Source organism: Peromyscus leucopus, chromosome 20, assembly GCF_004664715.2.
Source record: "Peromyscus leucopus breed LL Stock chromosome 20, UCI_PerLeu_2.1, whole genome shotgun sequence".
NCBI classification, from domain to species: Eukaryota; Metazoa; Chordata; class Mammalia; order Rodentia; family Cricetidae; genus Peromyscus; species Peromyscus leucopus.
Genome location: NC_051080.1, coordinates 1,719,149 through 1,735,463, shown reverse-complemented (window position 1 = coordinate 1,735,463; position 16,315 = coordinate 1,719,149). Strand labels below are relative to the sequence as shown.

The 16,315-nt window shown below is 50.6% G+C and overlaps 1 protein-coding gene across 4 annotated transcripts in view; it reads right to left on the bottom strand.

Annotated features, from left to right (window-relative positions):
* Window positions 1-228: 228 nt before the first annotated feature.
* Csad (cysteine sulfinic acid decarboxylase) overlaps window positions 229-16,315 on the bottom strand; it is a 27,326-nt gene continuing 11,239 nt past the window's right edge. For 3 of the 4 annotated variants that reach the window (XM_028874488.2, XM_028874489.2, XM_028874487.2), the window contains exons 2-15: window positions 15,059-15,195; window positions 14,682-14,808; window positions 14,506-14,596; window positions 14,072-14,178; window positions 13,570-13,685; window positions 13,046-13,125; window positions 12,696-12,750; window positions 3,595-3,711; window positions 3,453-3,517; window positions 3,112-3,193; window positions 2,230-2,429; window positions 2,041-2,092; window positions 1,825-1,914; window positions 229-1,038 (exon numbers count right to left, since the gene is read on the bottom strand). In XM_028874488.2, the coding sequence (XP_028730321.1) occupies window positions 865-1,038; window positions 1,825-1,914; window positions 2,041-2,092; window positions 2,230-2,429; window positions 3,112-3,193; window positions 3,453-3,517; window positions 3,595-3,711; window positions 12,696-12,750; window positions 13,046-13,125; window positions 13,570-13,685; window positions 14,072-14,178; window positions 14,506-14,596; window positions 14,682-14,808; window positions 15,059-15,184 (1,482 nt within the window). In that variant the 5' untranslated portion in view covers window positions 15,185-15,195 and the 3' untranslated portion in view covers window positions 229-864. Of the gene's footprint in view, window positions 1,039-1,824; window positions 1,915-2,040; window positions 2,093-2,229; window positions 2,430-3,111; window positions 3,194-3,452; window positions 3,518-3,594; window positions 3,712-12,695; window positions 12,751-13,045; window positions 13,126-13,569; window positions 13,686-14,071; window positions 14,179-14,505; window positions 14,597-14,681; window positions 14,809-15,058; window positions 15,196-15,402; window positions 15,547-16,315 lie in introns of those variants that run through there. The other variant, XM_037197333.1, reaches the window with a different exon arrangement.

The window sequence follows — 16,315 nt, the reverse complement described above, 5'->3', positions numbered from 1 at the left end:
GGTTTTTTTTTAAGAATGGTAAGTAGCAGGGCTGGAGAGGTGGCTCAGTGGTTAAGAGCACTGGCTGCTCTTCCAGAGGTCCTGAGTTCAATGCCCCAGCATCCACATGGTAGCTCACACCTGTCTGTAACTCGTTTCAGGGGATCTGACACCCTCACATAGACATACGTGCAGGCAAAACACCAATGAATATAAAATAAAGATAAAAATAAAGAAAACATACCAAAATACAACTGAAACTTCAGCTTTATTGTCCTATTTGAAAAGTATGTAATAGTTGTTGCATAATAAAATGGGGAAGCACAAAAGGTCCAAGATTGATTTAGAAACTGCCTATTATCCCACTCCAGGGAAATATGCTAACCTTCACCACAGCTATTCATCAGCCTTTTCCTATGTATTTTTTTTAGCATAACTCAGATACCACAGTTATATAAACCCATATCCAACTTTTTCAATATATCATACCATTTCCCTCATATTAATAAAAATTATTTGTAAACATAAATTTAATGAGAGAATATTTCCTTTGTTGTTTTTTTGAGACAAGGCTTTCTCTGTGCAGCCCTGGCTGTCTTGGAACTCACTCTGTAGACCAGGCTAGACTTGAACTCGGAGATCTTCCTGTCTCTGCCTCTCAAGTACTGGGATTAAAAGCATTCGCTACCACACCCAGCTTAATGAAAGCATGTTTCATAAAAACATACTGTAGTGTATTTAAGCACCCTCCTAACAGCAAATACTTAGCTAAGAGAGCTAGTGTGAGGAGGCACACACAGTCAAGGCCACAGTGTCCTAGCAAGGTTGCTTTTGAGAACCCAGGAGGCTATGCAGAGCTCGGGTGAGGCGGACAGAGGAAGCAGTTCACAGGTCCTGGCCCAGACGCTCCAGCTCGCACAGAAGGAAGTCTATATCAGCCTGGACCAGTATGGGGTTGGCCACCACCATTCGAAAGAAGTTGGCCCGGGTCCCATGGGGCTGGTAGCCAATCATCATGGAGCCCTTCTTCACCATGCGCTCCTTGAGTGCGGGCGCCACCTGTGAGCGATGGAGGGAGCGCTGGAGCCGCCGGTCGGGCTGCCCGGACCCCCTGGCTCCAAAGGCTGTCTCCCCCATCCTGCCACCTTCCGCTCACTCACCGCTCACACCCTCTCCACCACGTGCAGCCTGAGTTACCTTCTCTGTCTTCTGCTTTCTTCCGCCCTCTCCTCTCCCCAAGGAAACTGGAGCCGGGAACAGCATCCAAGCAGACTCACCTCTGATTCCCAAGCCTTCACCCTCAACTCCTTCTCTCCCCTCTTAGTGCCTGACATAGTTTGACCTGTACCATGTGACCTAGTGGTAACTTACAAAACACCTTGAACACAAGTATAAATAAACAGCTCCTCTTCTGCAGTGACAGCCCAGGAGGGCAGGGCACTGGTGCCGCTCCGGGTTCCTAAGGTGTCCAGAACTAATCCATTCTTTTTTTTGTTTTGTTTTTCGAGACAGGGTTTCTCTGTGTAGTTTTGGTGCCTGTCCTGGATCTTGCTCTAAAAGCACACCTGGGATGATCTTTCTAGGTTCTGTCCCCAGCACAGTGGCAAAGCTACAGACGTCTGTGTGCCGCGCACGGGTGAGTCCCTCCGGTAACACCCTTCTGTGTCCTTACTTTCTGGAGACGTATCCTTCGCCCCACCTGCACCCCACGAAGAAAGCAGCTCTGGAGACCTTGCCATCTCAAGAGCGAGGCTAGGACATGCTGTGCCAGGCACAGCCAGCAGAGGGCAGGAATACACCAGTGGCTCAGTTCCCTGACTCAGGTCACCCAGCGGGCAGGCCTACCTGAGACAGCCTCTGGCTGTAATCTGGACTCTCCTTCTTCCCCCGCAGGCTGGGAGGCACAAACCAGAAGCACACATTGACAAACTCGGGCTGAGGGGAGGGATGAGGAAGGCATGAGCTGAGGATGTGGATGTTTCCCTGTGTCCACTCCTGGTCCTTTAGGAGGCTTCAGGTATGGAATGGGGGATGGGCATTCAAAGGACCCAGGAGCCCTACCTCCATGACCAACTCAAATCCTTCGCGCTTTTTTATCTCCTCCACCAGGTACCTGGGAATAAAGGGTGAGAAAGCACAGTGGAGGAAAGGCAGAGGCGTGGGGGGGGGGGGGGCACGGAAGAGACCCACAGAGGCACAAGGACGCCAATGGAGACTGGAAGACGAGATCTGGGGTCCTTCCACACTTACCGGGTGAGAGCAAAGGCCTGGTCGATGCGCTGCTCCAGCCCTTGCCCGCCCTGGGCCTTCCACATAAGCCACAGCTTCAGACAGTCCACGCGACGGCCACACTGCACCACCTTGTCTCCAGTGTCCAGAGCCACGTCGTAGAACTTGTCCTGCTGGAAGAGGTAGCTGGCCTGGGACCCATGGCAGCGCTTGAGCAGGTTCTGTGGGGAAGGAGCTGTCAGAGCAGACCTTCCTACAGGGCGACACGGAGGGACCTCAACAGGGCCTCCCCTTCCCTCTCCCTGCAGCTGGGCAGCGCTGAGGACAGCTGCCCGCCTCCCCTGACCTCTCCCTGCAGCTGGGCAGTGCTGAGAACAGCTGCCAGCCTCCCCTGACCTCTCCCTGCAGCTGGGCAGTGCTGAGGACAGCTGCCCGCCTCCCCTGACCTCTCCCTGCAGCTGGGCAGTGCTGAGGACAGCTGCCCGCCTCCCCTGACCTCTCCCTGCAGCTGGGCAGTGCTGAGGACAGCTGCCCGCCTCCCCTGACCTCTCCCTGCAGCTGGGCAGTGCTGAGGACAGCTGTCCGCCTCCCCTGACCTCTCCCTGCAGCTGGGCAGTGCTGAGGACAGCTGCCCGCCTCCCTGACCTCTTTCTGGGTTGCTCCCAACACCAGAGCTCTTCCCAAATTCTGCCCAGGATCCCTCTGACCGCAACTACGAGCTAGAAACCCTTTCTGTCCCATGAGAACAAGCCACTGGGCGCATGGGAGCTCGACACAGGGTTAGGGTGGCCACAGAAACTTGGTTTCAGTTGGGAGGGTAAAGGGAACACATTCAGGATGGACTCCTCCATGTGAAGCAGGGAAGCTAAGGAGGGCCGGGGTCCGGGGTGAGGGCAGACCCACCGAGGTGTCCCGGAGAAGAAGAGCAGAACACTGCAGCCCTGCACCGAGAAGCTTGTGAGGGTTCCAGGCCACGGAGTCAGCCCTGGGTGAGACAGTGCAAGGCTGGGTCAGTGGTTCCTCCTCCAACCGCCTAGCAGAGCCTTCCTCCCCTTCCAGATACCCAGTAAAGGGCCGACCCCTTCCCCAGCAGCCAGAAGGAAGTCCCATGCCTGCCCTCCCTCTAACCATCAATCAATCATCTTCCCAGTTTTCATCCCACCCCTCCCCAGCTTCCCTAGTTTGTGACTATTGTGAGGACCAAAGATTTGAGGGGAGGGATTCGGGAAGGAGGCTGTATGCACCTCTGGATCCCATCCAGGAGATGCCTGTGTGTCCGGGACAGCAGGACGCTCCCACCCCAGGCAGCCTGTGGAGCAGGAGGAACAGCGTGGGTCTTGGCCTCAGTGGGGCCCACCCTACCCCCTCGACCCGAGTCTCACTCACATCCACATGTAACCATAATCCGTGACGCTGGCAAACATCAGCAATTGCATCCAGAGGGTCAAAGGCCCCTAGCACGGTGGTACCAGAGGTGGCACTGACCAGAAACGGCACAGAGCCCTGTTGCCAAAAGGTAGAGGAGAAAGAGTCATCGGTAAAGCTGTTCGGATGCGGGTAATGTGCCCCACATTCTCTGCATGCCTGTCCCCAGCCCGGCACCAACCTCCTCTGCAATCTGCGAGCAGGGACACGAGGGTTCACAGACACAGCAGAACCTAGGTCCACCGTTGCTGTGGTTTGTGCTCTTTCACTTTCAGTGCTGGGCTGGGCAGACAGCTCAGTCAGTAAAGATAACTGCCTTGCAAATATGTGGACCTAAGTTCGATTCCCAGAACCTATGTAAACACACACACACACACACACACACACACACATACACACTCACACAAACATACACACACATATACAAACACACTCACACATACACACACACATATACACACACATACACACACTCACACACATATACACACACACACACACACACACACACACACACACACACACACACACACACGGGAGACAGAGACAGGCAGGCCCTGGGGCTTGCTGGCCACCTAGCCTAGCTTAGCTGGTGAGCTCCAGGCAGTAAAAGATCATCTCAAAAAGCAAGGTGGAAGGCTCCTGGGGAGCAACACCAGAGGGTGATGTTAGAGTTCCACGTGCACTCCAGGACACATGCACACGAACACACACACAAACATAAGCACAGAACGTCTCACTGAAGAAGCATACTGAAAAGCCCCACACTACAAAGTTCATACCAACATCAGATCAGTGATTAAAAACCTTAGCCTACCCCAAAGAGAAGCCCAAGCATGGACAGCTTCAGTGATGAATTCTATCAAACATTTAAAAACTAAACACTGCTGGGTTGGAAAGGTAGCTCAACAATCAAGAGCACAGAACCAGCTGCTCTTCCAGAGAATCCAGGTCCAAGCTCCCACATGGTAGCTCACAACTGTCTGTAACTCCATTCTCAGGAGATTCAGCACCCTCTTCTGGCCTCCCTGGGCACCAGGCACACACATGGCATATAGAGATATACATACAGGCAAACCACACATGCATATAAAAATAAAATTGAAATAAAAAACAATAAATAGATATTACCAGTTTACAAATACTTCCTCCCCACAAACAGAATGCATAAAACCAACTAGAGCTGGAGACTGAGACAGCTCAGTGCAAGGGCACTTACCTAGCTCACCCGAGGTCTTAAGCAGAATCTCCAAAACCAACCACACAAAAAGCAAACAGCAATAACAAAACACATCAAGCAACTGTGTGCACACACAAAGGAACGTGAACACAAAAGTGAAACCAAGAAGCAGGCACTGACGGTGCACGCCTTTAATCCCAACACTTGGGAAGCAGAGGCAGGAGGATCTCTGTGAGTTTGAGGCCAGCCTGGTCTACATGGAGAGCTCAGGACAGCCAGAGCTACACAGTGAGATCCTGTCTCAAAAAAAAAAAAAAAAAAAAAAAACATCAATCAGCCAATCAGCTAATTAATTAAAGTCCCAAAAGAGAGCTCTGGGGATAGTTCGGTGATGGAGCATTCGCTTGGAACGTTCAATGCCCTAGGTCCCATCGCCAGTACTAAACACATACACACAAAACCAAAGTTACAAAAAGTCAAAAGACCTGCAGGTGTGGCTCCACACTCTGTAATTCTGGCACTTGGGTTTAGAGGCAGGAGGATCAGGAGTTCAAGGCCAGCCTGGGTTACACAGGACTCTGTCTAAAAAAGACCTAACTGTAAGAATTTAAATTATGCTGTGTGTGGTGGTGCATGCCTTTAATCTCAGCACTTGAGAGGCAGAGTCAGGTGGGTATCTTTGCGTTCAAGGCCAGTGTGATATGGGTTCCAGGCCACTGAGGGCTACATACTTAGACACAGTATCAAAAAATAAAAACAAAAATAATGTAAATTATAAGGAACTGGGCAGATGGTTCAGTAGTTATGAACATTTGCTGCTTCCAGCAGACCTGAGTTTAACCTCAGCACCCACACTGGATGACTTATAACTACCTGTAATTCCAGTTCCCCATGATCCAACACCCTCTCTGGTCTCCACGGGCACTGCGCTCACATGCACATGCACACACAGACATATATACACATAATTAAAAGTATAAAACACTTAAAATATTAAAAGAAACTTTGTGCTTTTTGTTTAAGTAAGATACGATATCCAAAGCACAAGGAACCAATGCAGGGCTGGTGGTAATGGTGTTTACCACCATGTCTGACGGTTTGTGTGACTCCTGAGCCCCCCACAATGGAAGGGCAGAACTGACTCTCTGACTCCATATGCATACTTAAGACGCTGAGGCAGGAGGATCACTCCAAGTTTGAAGTCAAGCTGGGCTACACAAGAGGACCTTGACTAAAGAAAAAAAAAATTTAATGGAATTATCAGTAGGTTCCACTTCTGGTATGAATCCTCCAAACCACAAGCGGAGTGCTATGGTCTTGGTATGTTTGTTTCTTTTCTTTTTTTTTTTTTAAGATTTATTTATTTATTATGTATACAGTATTCTGTCTGCATATACACTTGCAGGTCAGAAGAGGGCACCAGATCTCATTTCAGGTGGTTGTCAGCCACCATGTGGTTGCTGGGAATTGAATCATGACCTCTGGAAGAACAGCCAGTGCTCTTAACCTCTGAGCCATCTCTCCAGCCCCTGGTCTTGGTATGGTTTTAAGTGTGTCACTGTGAACTATTAAGAGAGTAGAAATTTAATCCAACTGTGATGCCGGGGGTGGGGGTGGGGTGACTGGGCTTACTTAAGGTCACCAGGTGGCCCTTATGGTTACCTCTACAGTTGAGTAAGAAGGAGAGACCAGAGGAGACACCCACACCTGGTCCCTGTCTCTTACCATGTGATGTCCTGTACTGACTCGGTGCTCTGCCAGCAAGAAGGCCATCACCAGGTTTAAGCCTTGAACCTTGGACCAGAGCTGGGAGCCAAAATAAACCTCTTTTCTTTATTAAGTTACCCAGCTCAGGTACTTCACTGTGCTAACTAGAAGTAGACTAACACGGGGTCTTAAAGAGGCAGTTGTCCAGAACAGCATTATCTAAAATACCTGGAGTGTAGAAGCAACTCAATATTGATTGCTGGATGAACAGATAATCAAACAACAAATACATACAGTAGAAATTAAGGGTTTTTTTGTTTGTTTTTGTTTTGTTATTGTTTGTTTGTTGCTGTTTTAGTTTCTTCAGACAGGGTTTCTCTGTGCAGTCCTGGTGTCCTGGATCTCACTATGTAGCCCAGGCTGGCCTTGAACTCAGATCTGCCTGCCTCGGCCTGCCAAGTGCTGGGATTAAAGGCCTGTGCTACTGCCACCCAGCAGAAATCAAGTTTTAACACACAAACTTTCAGACAGACTCAAACCATATCCAAGTCGCAGTAATCTGGACTGCCCTCTACAAACGTAGTAATGCCCCCCCACCCCCACCCCGCCACTGTCACAAAACAAAGTGAAAGCAGATCTGCACACTTCCAAATGTCCTCTCGATGACAGAGGGGAGTCGAAGGCAGCCCCTGCCCCAAGAACGTCCACCCAGATGGGGAGGGCTGTGTGGGGAGTGGAACATTCTAGCAGGGAAGTGGCTCTCTCAGCTCTCCAGCGTCGGTGCCAGCGCAAGCTCGGGATGTTCTTGTCTGGCCACCGCCTGACGCATGCCTCTTCTCCCTTCAGTCTCAAGCACCGCTCCTGAGGGTGTCCTACCCCACTGCTCTCTCTCATCCTGACCTGATTTTACCAATGCTCCTGTCGACCTCTGGGACAGCAAACATGCAATCGTTTTACAAGGATCGATGAGTGTCGGTCCTCCTTACACTAATAAAAATAATCTATCAAAATAAAACGAGTGAGGGGCTGGAGTGATGGCTCAGAGGTTAAGAGCACTGACTGCTCTTCCAGAGGTCCTGAGTTCAATTCCCAGCAACCACATGGTGGCTCACAACCATCTGTAATGAGATCTGGCGCCCTCTTCTGTGTACATAATAAATATATAAATCTTTTAAAAAAATAAAAAATAAAACGAGTGAGGTGGAGAGATGGTTCAATGGTTAAGGGAACTCACTGCTCTTGCAGAGGACCCAGGTTCGGTTCCCAGCACCCACATGATGGCTTACAACCACCTGTAACTCTAGTTCCAGGGGGTCTGACATCCTTTTCTGATCTCCATTGGCTCCTGACCACACACACACACACACACACACACACACACACACACACAGACAGTAAATATGATAGGTAATATCTATTATGATGATAGATACATGTCTGATAAGCACATGACAAGATTCTCAATACCATTAATTAAATATGGAAATGAAAATCAAACTATGGGGGGGGGGGCGAAGCGTGGGCAGCAGCGGTGGCGCACGCCTTTAATCCCAGCACTTGGGAGGCAGAACCCGGCAGATCTCTGTGAGTTCAAGGCCAGCCTGGTCTACAGAGCAAGATCCAGGACAGGCACCAAAACTACACGGAGAAACCCTGTGTGGGAAAACCAAAAAAAGAAAACTCAAACTACAATGAGATCACTTCACACTCAGCAAGTGGCTATAACCACAAAGACCTGGTGCCACAGGCCTTGTAACCCTAGCTACATGGAAGGCTGAGGCACAAGGATCCCGGGTTCAAAGACTACATGAGCTAAAGGATGAGACCCCATGTCCAAGAACCAACATGGAGGACCAGAACTACCGCTCACTTGAGAGAATGCTTGCCTAGCATGCGTGAAGCCCCAGGTTCAATCCTCGGCACAACTAAACCTGGTATGATAGTGCAGCACACCTGCAATCCATGACTCGGAGGTGGAGACAGGAGGATCAAAAGTTCAAAGTCATCCTGGGCTAGACCAGCACGGGCTACAAAGGATACTTCCCAAACATACTGTATAATTAAACAAAAAAGGTGTGTGTGCATATGTGTGCATATGTGCTGAGGATGTACCTCAGTTAGCAGAGAGCCTGCCCAGCATTCACAAAGCCCTAGGTTCAATCCCACAACACAGCTTGAGCCAGGCTGTGGTGCGTGCTCACAACCTCAGCACTCAGTTGGTAGAAGCAGGAAGGTCAGGACTGACAGTCGTCCTTGGCTACATAAAGGATTCAAAGCCAACCTGAGCCACAGGAGACCCTTTCTCAATAAAAGAACAAAAGAAATCAATACCAAGTATTGGTATGCATGAAGAGAAATGAGAACATCATATACTCCTGGAATTTTAAAACAGTACAGTTACTTTAGAAAAGATTAGAGCCAGGCGGTGGCGGCGGCGGCGGCGGCGGCGGCGGCGGCGGCGCATGCCTTTAATCCCAGCACTCGGGAGGCAGAGGCAGGCGGATCTCTGTGAGTTTGAGGTCAGTCTGGTCTACAGAGTGAGTTCCAAGACAAGCAGGGCTACACAGAGAAACCCTGTCTCAAAAGCAAAAAACAAATAATTAAGAAAGGATGGTAGGAAGGAAAGAGAGAGGGAGGGAGGGAGAGAGGGAGAGGGAGGGAGAGAGAGAGAGGGAGAGAGAGAGAGAGAGAGAGAGAGAGAGAGAGAGAGAGAGAGAGAACCAAGAAAAGAAAGAAAGAAGGGAAGGAGGAAGGAAGGAAGGAAAGAAGGAAGGAAGGGAGGGAGGAAGGAAGGAAGGAAACATGTTAGGAATCCCTACCCCTAGCTGGGAACTACCAACAGCTGACAGCTTCTGAGAGGAGGGTCAATTTTCTTTAAGGGTGTAGCACTTGGAACCAAACTCCAATGGGAGCATAAAGTGGAATCAGTCGCTACTTTATAACAATAACAACAACAACAACGATGATGAAGAAGAGGATATAGGCTGGAGATGCTGCTCTTCTGGAGGACTGAGTTCAGTTCCCAGCACCCATGTCAGGTTGGAGATACTGCTCTTCTGGAGGACTGAGTTCAGTTCCCAGCACCCATGTCAGGTTGGAGATACTGCTCTTCTGGAGGACTGAGTTCAGTTCCCAGCACCCATGTCAGGTTGGAGATGCTGCTCTTCTGGAGGACTGAGTTCAGTTCCCAGCACCCATTTCAGGTAGCTCACAACTGTCTGTAACTTCGACTCCAGGGGTATCTTGATGCCTCTGGACTCTACACGTGCCTACACTCGTTTGCACACACCCACACACAAACACACCATTTAACTATAAGAACACTGGGGCTGGAGAGACAGCCAACAGCACTGGCTGCTCTTTCAGAGGACCCAGGTTCGATTCCCAGCACCCACATGGCAGCTCACTACTGTAACTACAGTTCCCAGGGATCTGGACTCTGTATGCACTGCATGTACACACTACACAGATATACATGCAGGCAAAACACCCATCCACATAAAATACAAATGAATACACTTTAAAAATAGCTCTTTTCAAAAAGAGAGGTGGACTGGAGAAACGGCCAGCAGTTAGGAGCACTCGTGGCTCTTGCGGGAGGTTGGTACCCAGCACCCGCACGGCTGCTCTCAACCATCTGTAACTCCAGCTCCAGGGAATCTCATGCTCTCCTTTGGCCTGGGCAGGCACCAGGCATGCACATGGTTACATATAAAGACAAAGATTAATTTAAAATATAACTGAAAGACAAAGTTGGGAGGAAATGGGGAAAGGCACAGCACACGGAAGGAGTCATGGGGAAGCCTGGGGTTAATATGTATGCATGTATGAAAGTCTCAAAAAAATAAACTTTTTTGTTAACTTAATTTTTTTTTAATGTGTATTTTGTCTGCATGTATGTCTGTGTAGACATGTGCGTGCAGTGTCTGTAGAGTCTGGATCCCCTGGAACTGGAGTACAGACAGTTGTGAGCTGCTATGTGGGTGCTGGGAATTGAACCCAAGTCCTCTGAAAGAGCAACCAGTGCTCTTAGCCACTGAGCCATGAAACTTTTTTTTAAAAAAGAGGAGGAAAATGTTTCTTCTCCAGAAGGAAAAAACAGGTTAGCACTCCCTCAGCGATTAAATAAGCAATTCCACTCCTAGATATACAACCAAAAACAGAAAAAAGAAAAGAAAAAAGAAAGAAAAAGAAAAGCTCTGGGTGGTGGTGGCGGCTCAGGCCTTTAATCCCAGCGTTTGGAAGGCAGTGGGAGGCGTGTTCACATCAAAGCCTGGGCACCGATGTTCACAGCAGCATTATTCACGGTTGCTAAAAAGTGGAAACCACTCAAAGGTCCATCAGCTGGGAAATGGTTGTATAAAATGTAGCAAAACCGTATCATGAAAATCATTCAGCTGTAAAAAGGAACAAACACAGATGAACTTGAGGACATTATACTAAGTAAAAGAAATTCTTTGCAAAAGGCCAGAATTAAAGTCGGGTGATGGTGGCGCACGCCTTTGATCCCAGCGCGTGGGAGGCAGGAGCAGAGGTAGGCAGATCTCAGTGAGTTCAAGGTCAGCCTGGTCGCCAAAGCAAGTTCCTGGATAGCCAGGACTGGCATACAAAGACACCTTGTCTCGAAAAACCAAACAAAAACCAAACCAAACCAAACAAAAAAAGCCAGAATTATTCCTAATTCCAGCATTGAGAAGCTCAGAGGCACTGTGCTGGTCACTGGCTGCCCAGACCTGGGGGGGTGGAAAATTGTGGTGCATGGGGATAATGATGAAGATGGCAACAGTTGTGTGCACCCCCCACCCCTGTAAAGACAGCACCAAGTGAGCTAAGGCAGGGAGATCAAGCTTGAGGCCAACATGAGCCACATACTGAGTTCAAAGACAGCAGCTGATGTCTGTCTAGTGCATCCATGTCCAGGAGTGAGGGTAAGCACTCTGCACACTAATCAATTTAATCCTTACAACAGCTTATGTAGTGACTTCTGTAGTACATCCATTTCACAGAGGAAGAAACTGACCAAACAGACCTGTCGTAATTTATCTTCTTATCTACCTGCGGTGCATTCCAGCTGAGCTCCTGGCCTGGCTCCAGAGAGCAGCACCTAGCCCTACACCTTCCTTTGTTTAACCACACCTTTTGTTTGTTTGTTTGTTTTTGTTTTTCGAGACAGGGTTTCTCTGTGTAGCTTTGTGCCTCTCCTGGAACTCACTCTGTAGACCAGGCTGGCCTCGAACTCACAGAGATCCACCTGCCTCTGCCTCCCGAGTGCTGTGCACCACCACCGCCCTTAACCACACCTTTTGTTGGTTTCTCTTATGTGAATGCCCTATGTGAATCTTGTCTGAGGGTCAAGGATCAGAGAGTCCCCCAAGGATCAAAGGACTATGCAAAACGTGGTCCAGGAAACCTGGAAAACCCAGGTACCTAATAAATCAAGGAATGTGCACTTGGCATTTGGTCTCTGGGAGCTCCTTTCAGGTTGCTTTCTGGCTAAACTGTAATAGAGAGAAAATAAATATGCCCTGGGCGAAAGGAAAGTGCTTCAGTCCCTCGAGGCTGGAACCCCCTGCAGCCATGAAAGGCTAGATTCATCCTTAAGATGCCTCTGAGTCTTCATTCCACGGACCCGCCTGAACCCACACACCCGTGACGGGACACACAACAACATCTACCAATGGGCATTAAATTGTTTTCATTTCATACTTTGTTCCAGTAAATGTCCTCATGCACAGAAGTCTATGAGCTTGTGATAATTAACAACAATTCTCTGAACAGAGGACCTCTGAATCTGCGGGCAGATACATTTAAAAACTGTGCACGGTACCAAACACACCCCACCTGGAAGCGAGAAGTAACGGCCCACCTTCTCCCCCATGGCAGCAACGCTCATCAAAGCCTTTACATCCTTCTCAGTGTCTCCCTGTACTGACTCTCGGTCCACAGAAACCTTCCACACTATGTATGCTTCGGGCACCTACCATGTCCCCACAGGGCTGCTTGGGATCCCCTTGGAAATTCAGAACCTAACCCACCTGCAAGTCTCTGCAGAGACCCCGACACTAACAGGTGTGGAAATAAAGGAGTGGGTGAGCGGTATCGCAAGCAGGAAGAACCCAAACCACCTTTCATGAGGGGAGAAGGGCCCGCCCCACAACCCAGTGACCTCACTCACCTCAGCCTCGGCCAGACTAATCTGCCTCTCCAGATCCTCAGGGATCATTTTCCCTCTGAAAGAGAAAACCGGGTGAGTGGACAAAGTGCAGGTACTCCAGACCAGGAGAGGTCACCAGACACAGCCGGGTAAGCCAAAGAAGCGACAGAGGAGCCATGGCACACACTAACACCTCAGAGCACAGGCTGGGGATGCGAGTGGGCACCGGGAAGCGGGAGTGGCAAGATTCTGAAAGAAGGGCAGGCAGGAGAGGTGCACCGGGATGAGGGCCCGAGGCCAGAGCGTTTTCATAAGTAGGTGACACACGGTGCCAGGCCGGGTCAGGGTCATGTCGGCAGAAGGACCTTCACCTCTCATCGGCCTTGACCACTCGGACACTGTCGGTGCCAAGTCCCAGAAAGGCAGCTCCCTTACTGATGGAGTAGTGGCACTGTGGAAGAAGGCAGAGGGCGAGTTAGCATGACCTGAGCTGCCTGGAGCTGCGGCCCAGGGGCTGAGGATGGGGAGGGCAGAGACTGGTAAGAGCTGTGTGAGCTGCAACTGATGGCACCTTGAGGCCAGGGTTTTCAAGTGAAGGGATTGTGTTGGATCTGAGTTAAATAAAGACTCAGAGCTGGTGGGGCCTGAGACTGCATTTCTGATAGCCCCCCCAGGTGATGTCCATGCTGCTGGACCGTGAACCCCGGAAGTGGAACCTGTGTCTACTGCACTTGCTTTCCCTACTTCCAAGAGGGCAAAAATGAGAATGCACACGTATTTGGCCTCCTTGGAAGGAAGCACACCCACTGGAGGGCAGGAAGAAGACTTGTAGGGTCTCTGACTGAGCTGAAGATTAGTCTCAGGAGTCAGGGTCGGGCCTGTGACTCTTCCCTACCTCCTTGGATGTGAAGAGGGCCAGGGGTGGCAGTGCCCGGAGGCCTCTCTGCTTGCAGTCCGGGAAGCGCTGATAGCGGGCCAGGTTCATGGCGTACATGTTCGAGATGGAGCCGCCTGCCACAGAGGGGGGGTCAAGGCTTCAGTTTCCTTCCCCGACCTTTCTACCCAGAACTCATCACAGAAGCAGGCATCACATTAGCTCCCGAGCCATGAATTCCCAGGATTCACAAACAGCACAGGAGCCAGAAGAGCCCCAGGATCAGAAGCCACCCCCTACACCCCCTGAGCTGCCCACTAGGCTCACTTTTCCCATGATGCATTTCCCAGAGCATTTCTGGCCAATGCCAGGATAAAGGGGACTGGGAAGCCTCTCCAAGGTCCAGCCCAGCGGAACCAGAGAGGAAACAGCCATCGCCCTCCACACTACTTGCACAGAACAGGAGAAAGGAGAGGAGGTGGACCCTTGACAAAGACCCAAGAACAGCCCCCTTCTCACGTACCAGGACAGAAGACCCCATCCCCAGAGTTCCAGCCCACCAGGGCACGGAGTTTCTTCAGCACCTCTTCTTCCATGAGCACAAACACAGGGGCAATCTCATATGTGTACCTGCCAGAGGACGTCAGTGAGAAGGAAGGCTGACGTGGAAGTACTGCCCAGCTGAGGCTTCAAACTGGGGGAGTCAGAGGGGGAGAGGGACCCAAGAGAGAAACTGGTGGGGGTCTCATGTGGAGAGTTCACATGAGAAAACCTGGGGTCACGAGGAGGTTGGACGACAGAAGCCCAGAGGACAGACAGGAGGGAGGACATTCTGTTAAGAGGCATTTGGAGAAAACAGTGGCAAGGGGCAGAAACCACTCTCCTCTTCCACCCAGGCGACCCTTCCCCAGCAAACCCACGTCCTTTGTAGGAAGAGGACATTAGATGATGGCTCACTGGCTGGTGTTGAGGGTTTCTGTGATGATGCGGCCAGCCAGAGCATGGGGATCTAACCCTGAGAAGAGCTGGTTGAAGAACCGGGGGTGACCTGGAGAAGGGGGAGCAGGCAGGGGTCTCAGGGTGGAGCTGGCGACTGGGGCCAGAAACCCCTCCCGCCGGGTTCCCCGGCACACCAGTCTTGACACTGTAGTGAATCACGGCCCGGCAGCGCTCCAGGATCCGCTCCCGAGACTCGCCCTGACTCTGCAGCTCCAAATCCAGCAGCTGCTTCAGCTCTTCAGGCTCCTTCCATTCACAGACCTAGGAGGAGGGGCCAAGACGCAGGGATTTCAGACCCTGGCTGAGATCCAGCCATACTGTAACAGATGCAAGGCATCACCAACTCCCAATGAAAACAGGTCAAGAGTGCTTTCTTTCACAAGTGTACCCAAGCAAGGGGAGATGAAGGACGTAAGCGCGATCCAGAGCGCAGATCTTGAGACATGGGTGAACTCGCTGGAGTCAAGTTTACAAGGCAGTGGGAGGAGGAGGAAGAAGGAAAAAGTCCCACCTTCTCGGAGGCACTGGTCCCTTTGCGAATGGCCTCATCTACGACAATCCCAAACACATCACGGAGCAAGGACTCCACAGCCATGGGATCCCCATGCAGGGCAGTGAGTGGTCTTGAGGCAGCCATCAGGAGGAAATCTGCAAGCAGAGTGGAACAGTTCCTCACTCAGCCTGCGCCCCACTGGACCCAACACGCAAGACTTTCTACTTGGTAAAGGTCCAAGGTCCTGGCTAAGTACAGAGGAGGGCAGGTGGCAGCATCCAAGGAGAAAGCCCGAAGCAGCCGATGCTAAGTAGGCGGGATCGGTGGCCACCGTCTACCTAGGGCAGAGACACAGCACTTACCTTTCTGCCCAGGTCTATGTTCAGATGAGTTGGTGACAAGGTACACCATGGACTTTTCGGAATAATAGGACCAAGACAGCGGAGAGAGTAGAGTAAAGCCAGAAGTCACATGGCCGTGGCATAACTCTCATGACCCTTGCCCGGAAGAGAACTTTTACAGATTTGGGACAGGGACAGCTGGCTAGGTGCCCTGAATAATCATTAGCTGACAGGAGAAGGGTGGGGGCATGAAGAGCAAGGCAAAGGCAGGGGGCACATCTACCTCAGGGAGGGGATCATGAGTGGAGACTCTAGTCCAGGGAATGGGGGAAGGCTGGAGGAAGGCGAGGCAAACAGCCCAGGAAGGGCCTGAGATGTGAGAGTCAAACCATTCGACTTCCGAGACTGCAAAACTATTCTAGTTTCTCCTCTTATTTTCTTCTTCTTCTCCTCCTCCTCCTCCTCCTTCCTTTCTCTCTCTCTCTCTCTCTCTCTCTCTCTCTCTCTCTCTGAGAGGTTTCTCTGTGTAGCCCTGGCTGTCCTGAAACTTGCTCTGTAGCTGGCCCTGAACTCACAGAGATCCACCTGCCTCTGCCTCCTGAGTGCTGGAATTAAAGGTGTGCACCACCACCACCCGGCTAATTTTCTTTTTCTTCTTCTTTTTTAGGGTTGCATGTATCCCAGGCTGGTCGCCAACTTGATATGTGGCCAACAATGATTTTGAACTCATCTTCCTGCATCTACCTCTCAAGGGCTAGGATTATAGGAATGAGCCACACCATACCCAGTTTATATCATCCTGGGACTCAGACCCAGGGCTTTGTACCTGCTAGGCAAGCACTGTACCAACTGAGCTACATCCATACCCTAGCCTCCCCCATCCCCCTTCTATCTTTAGATGGAGACTTAGACATAACCCAGGCTTTCCTTAAAA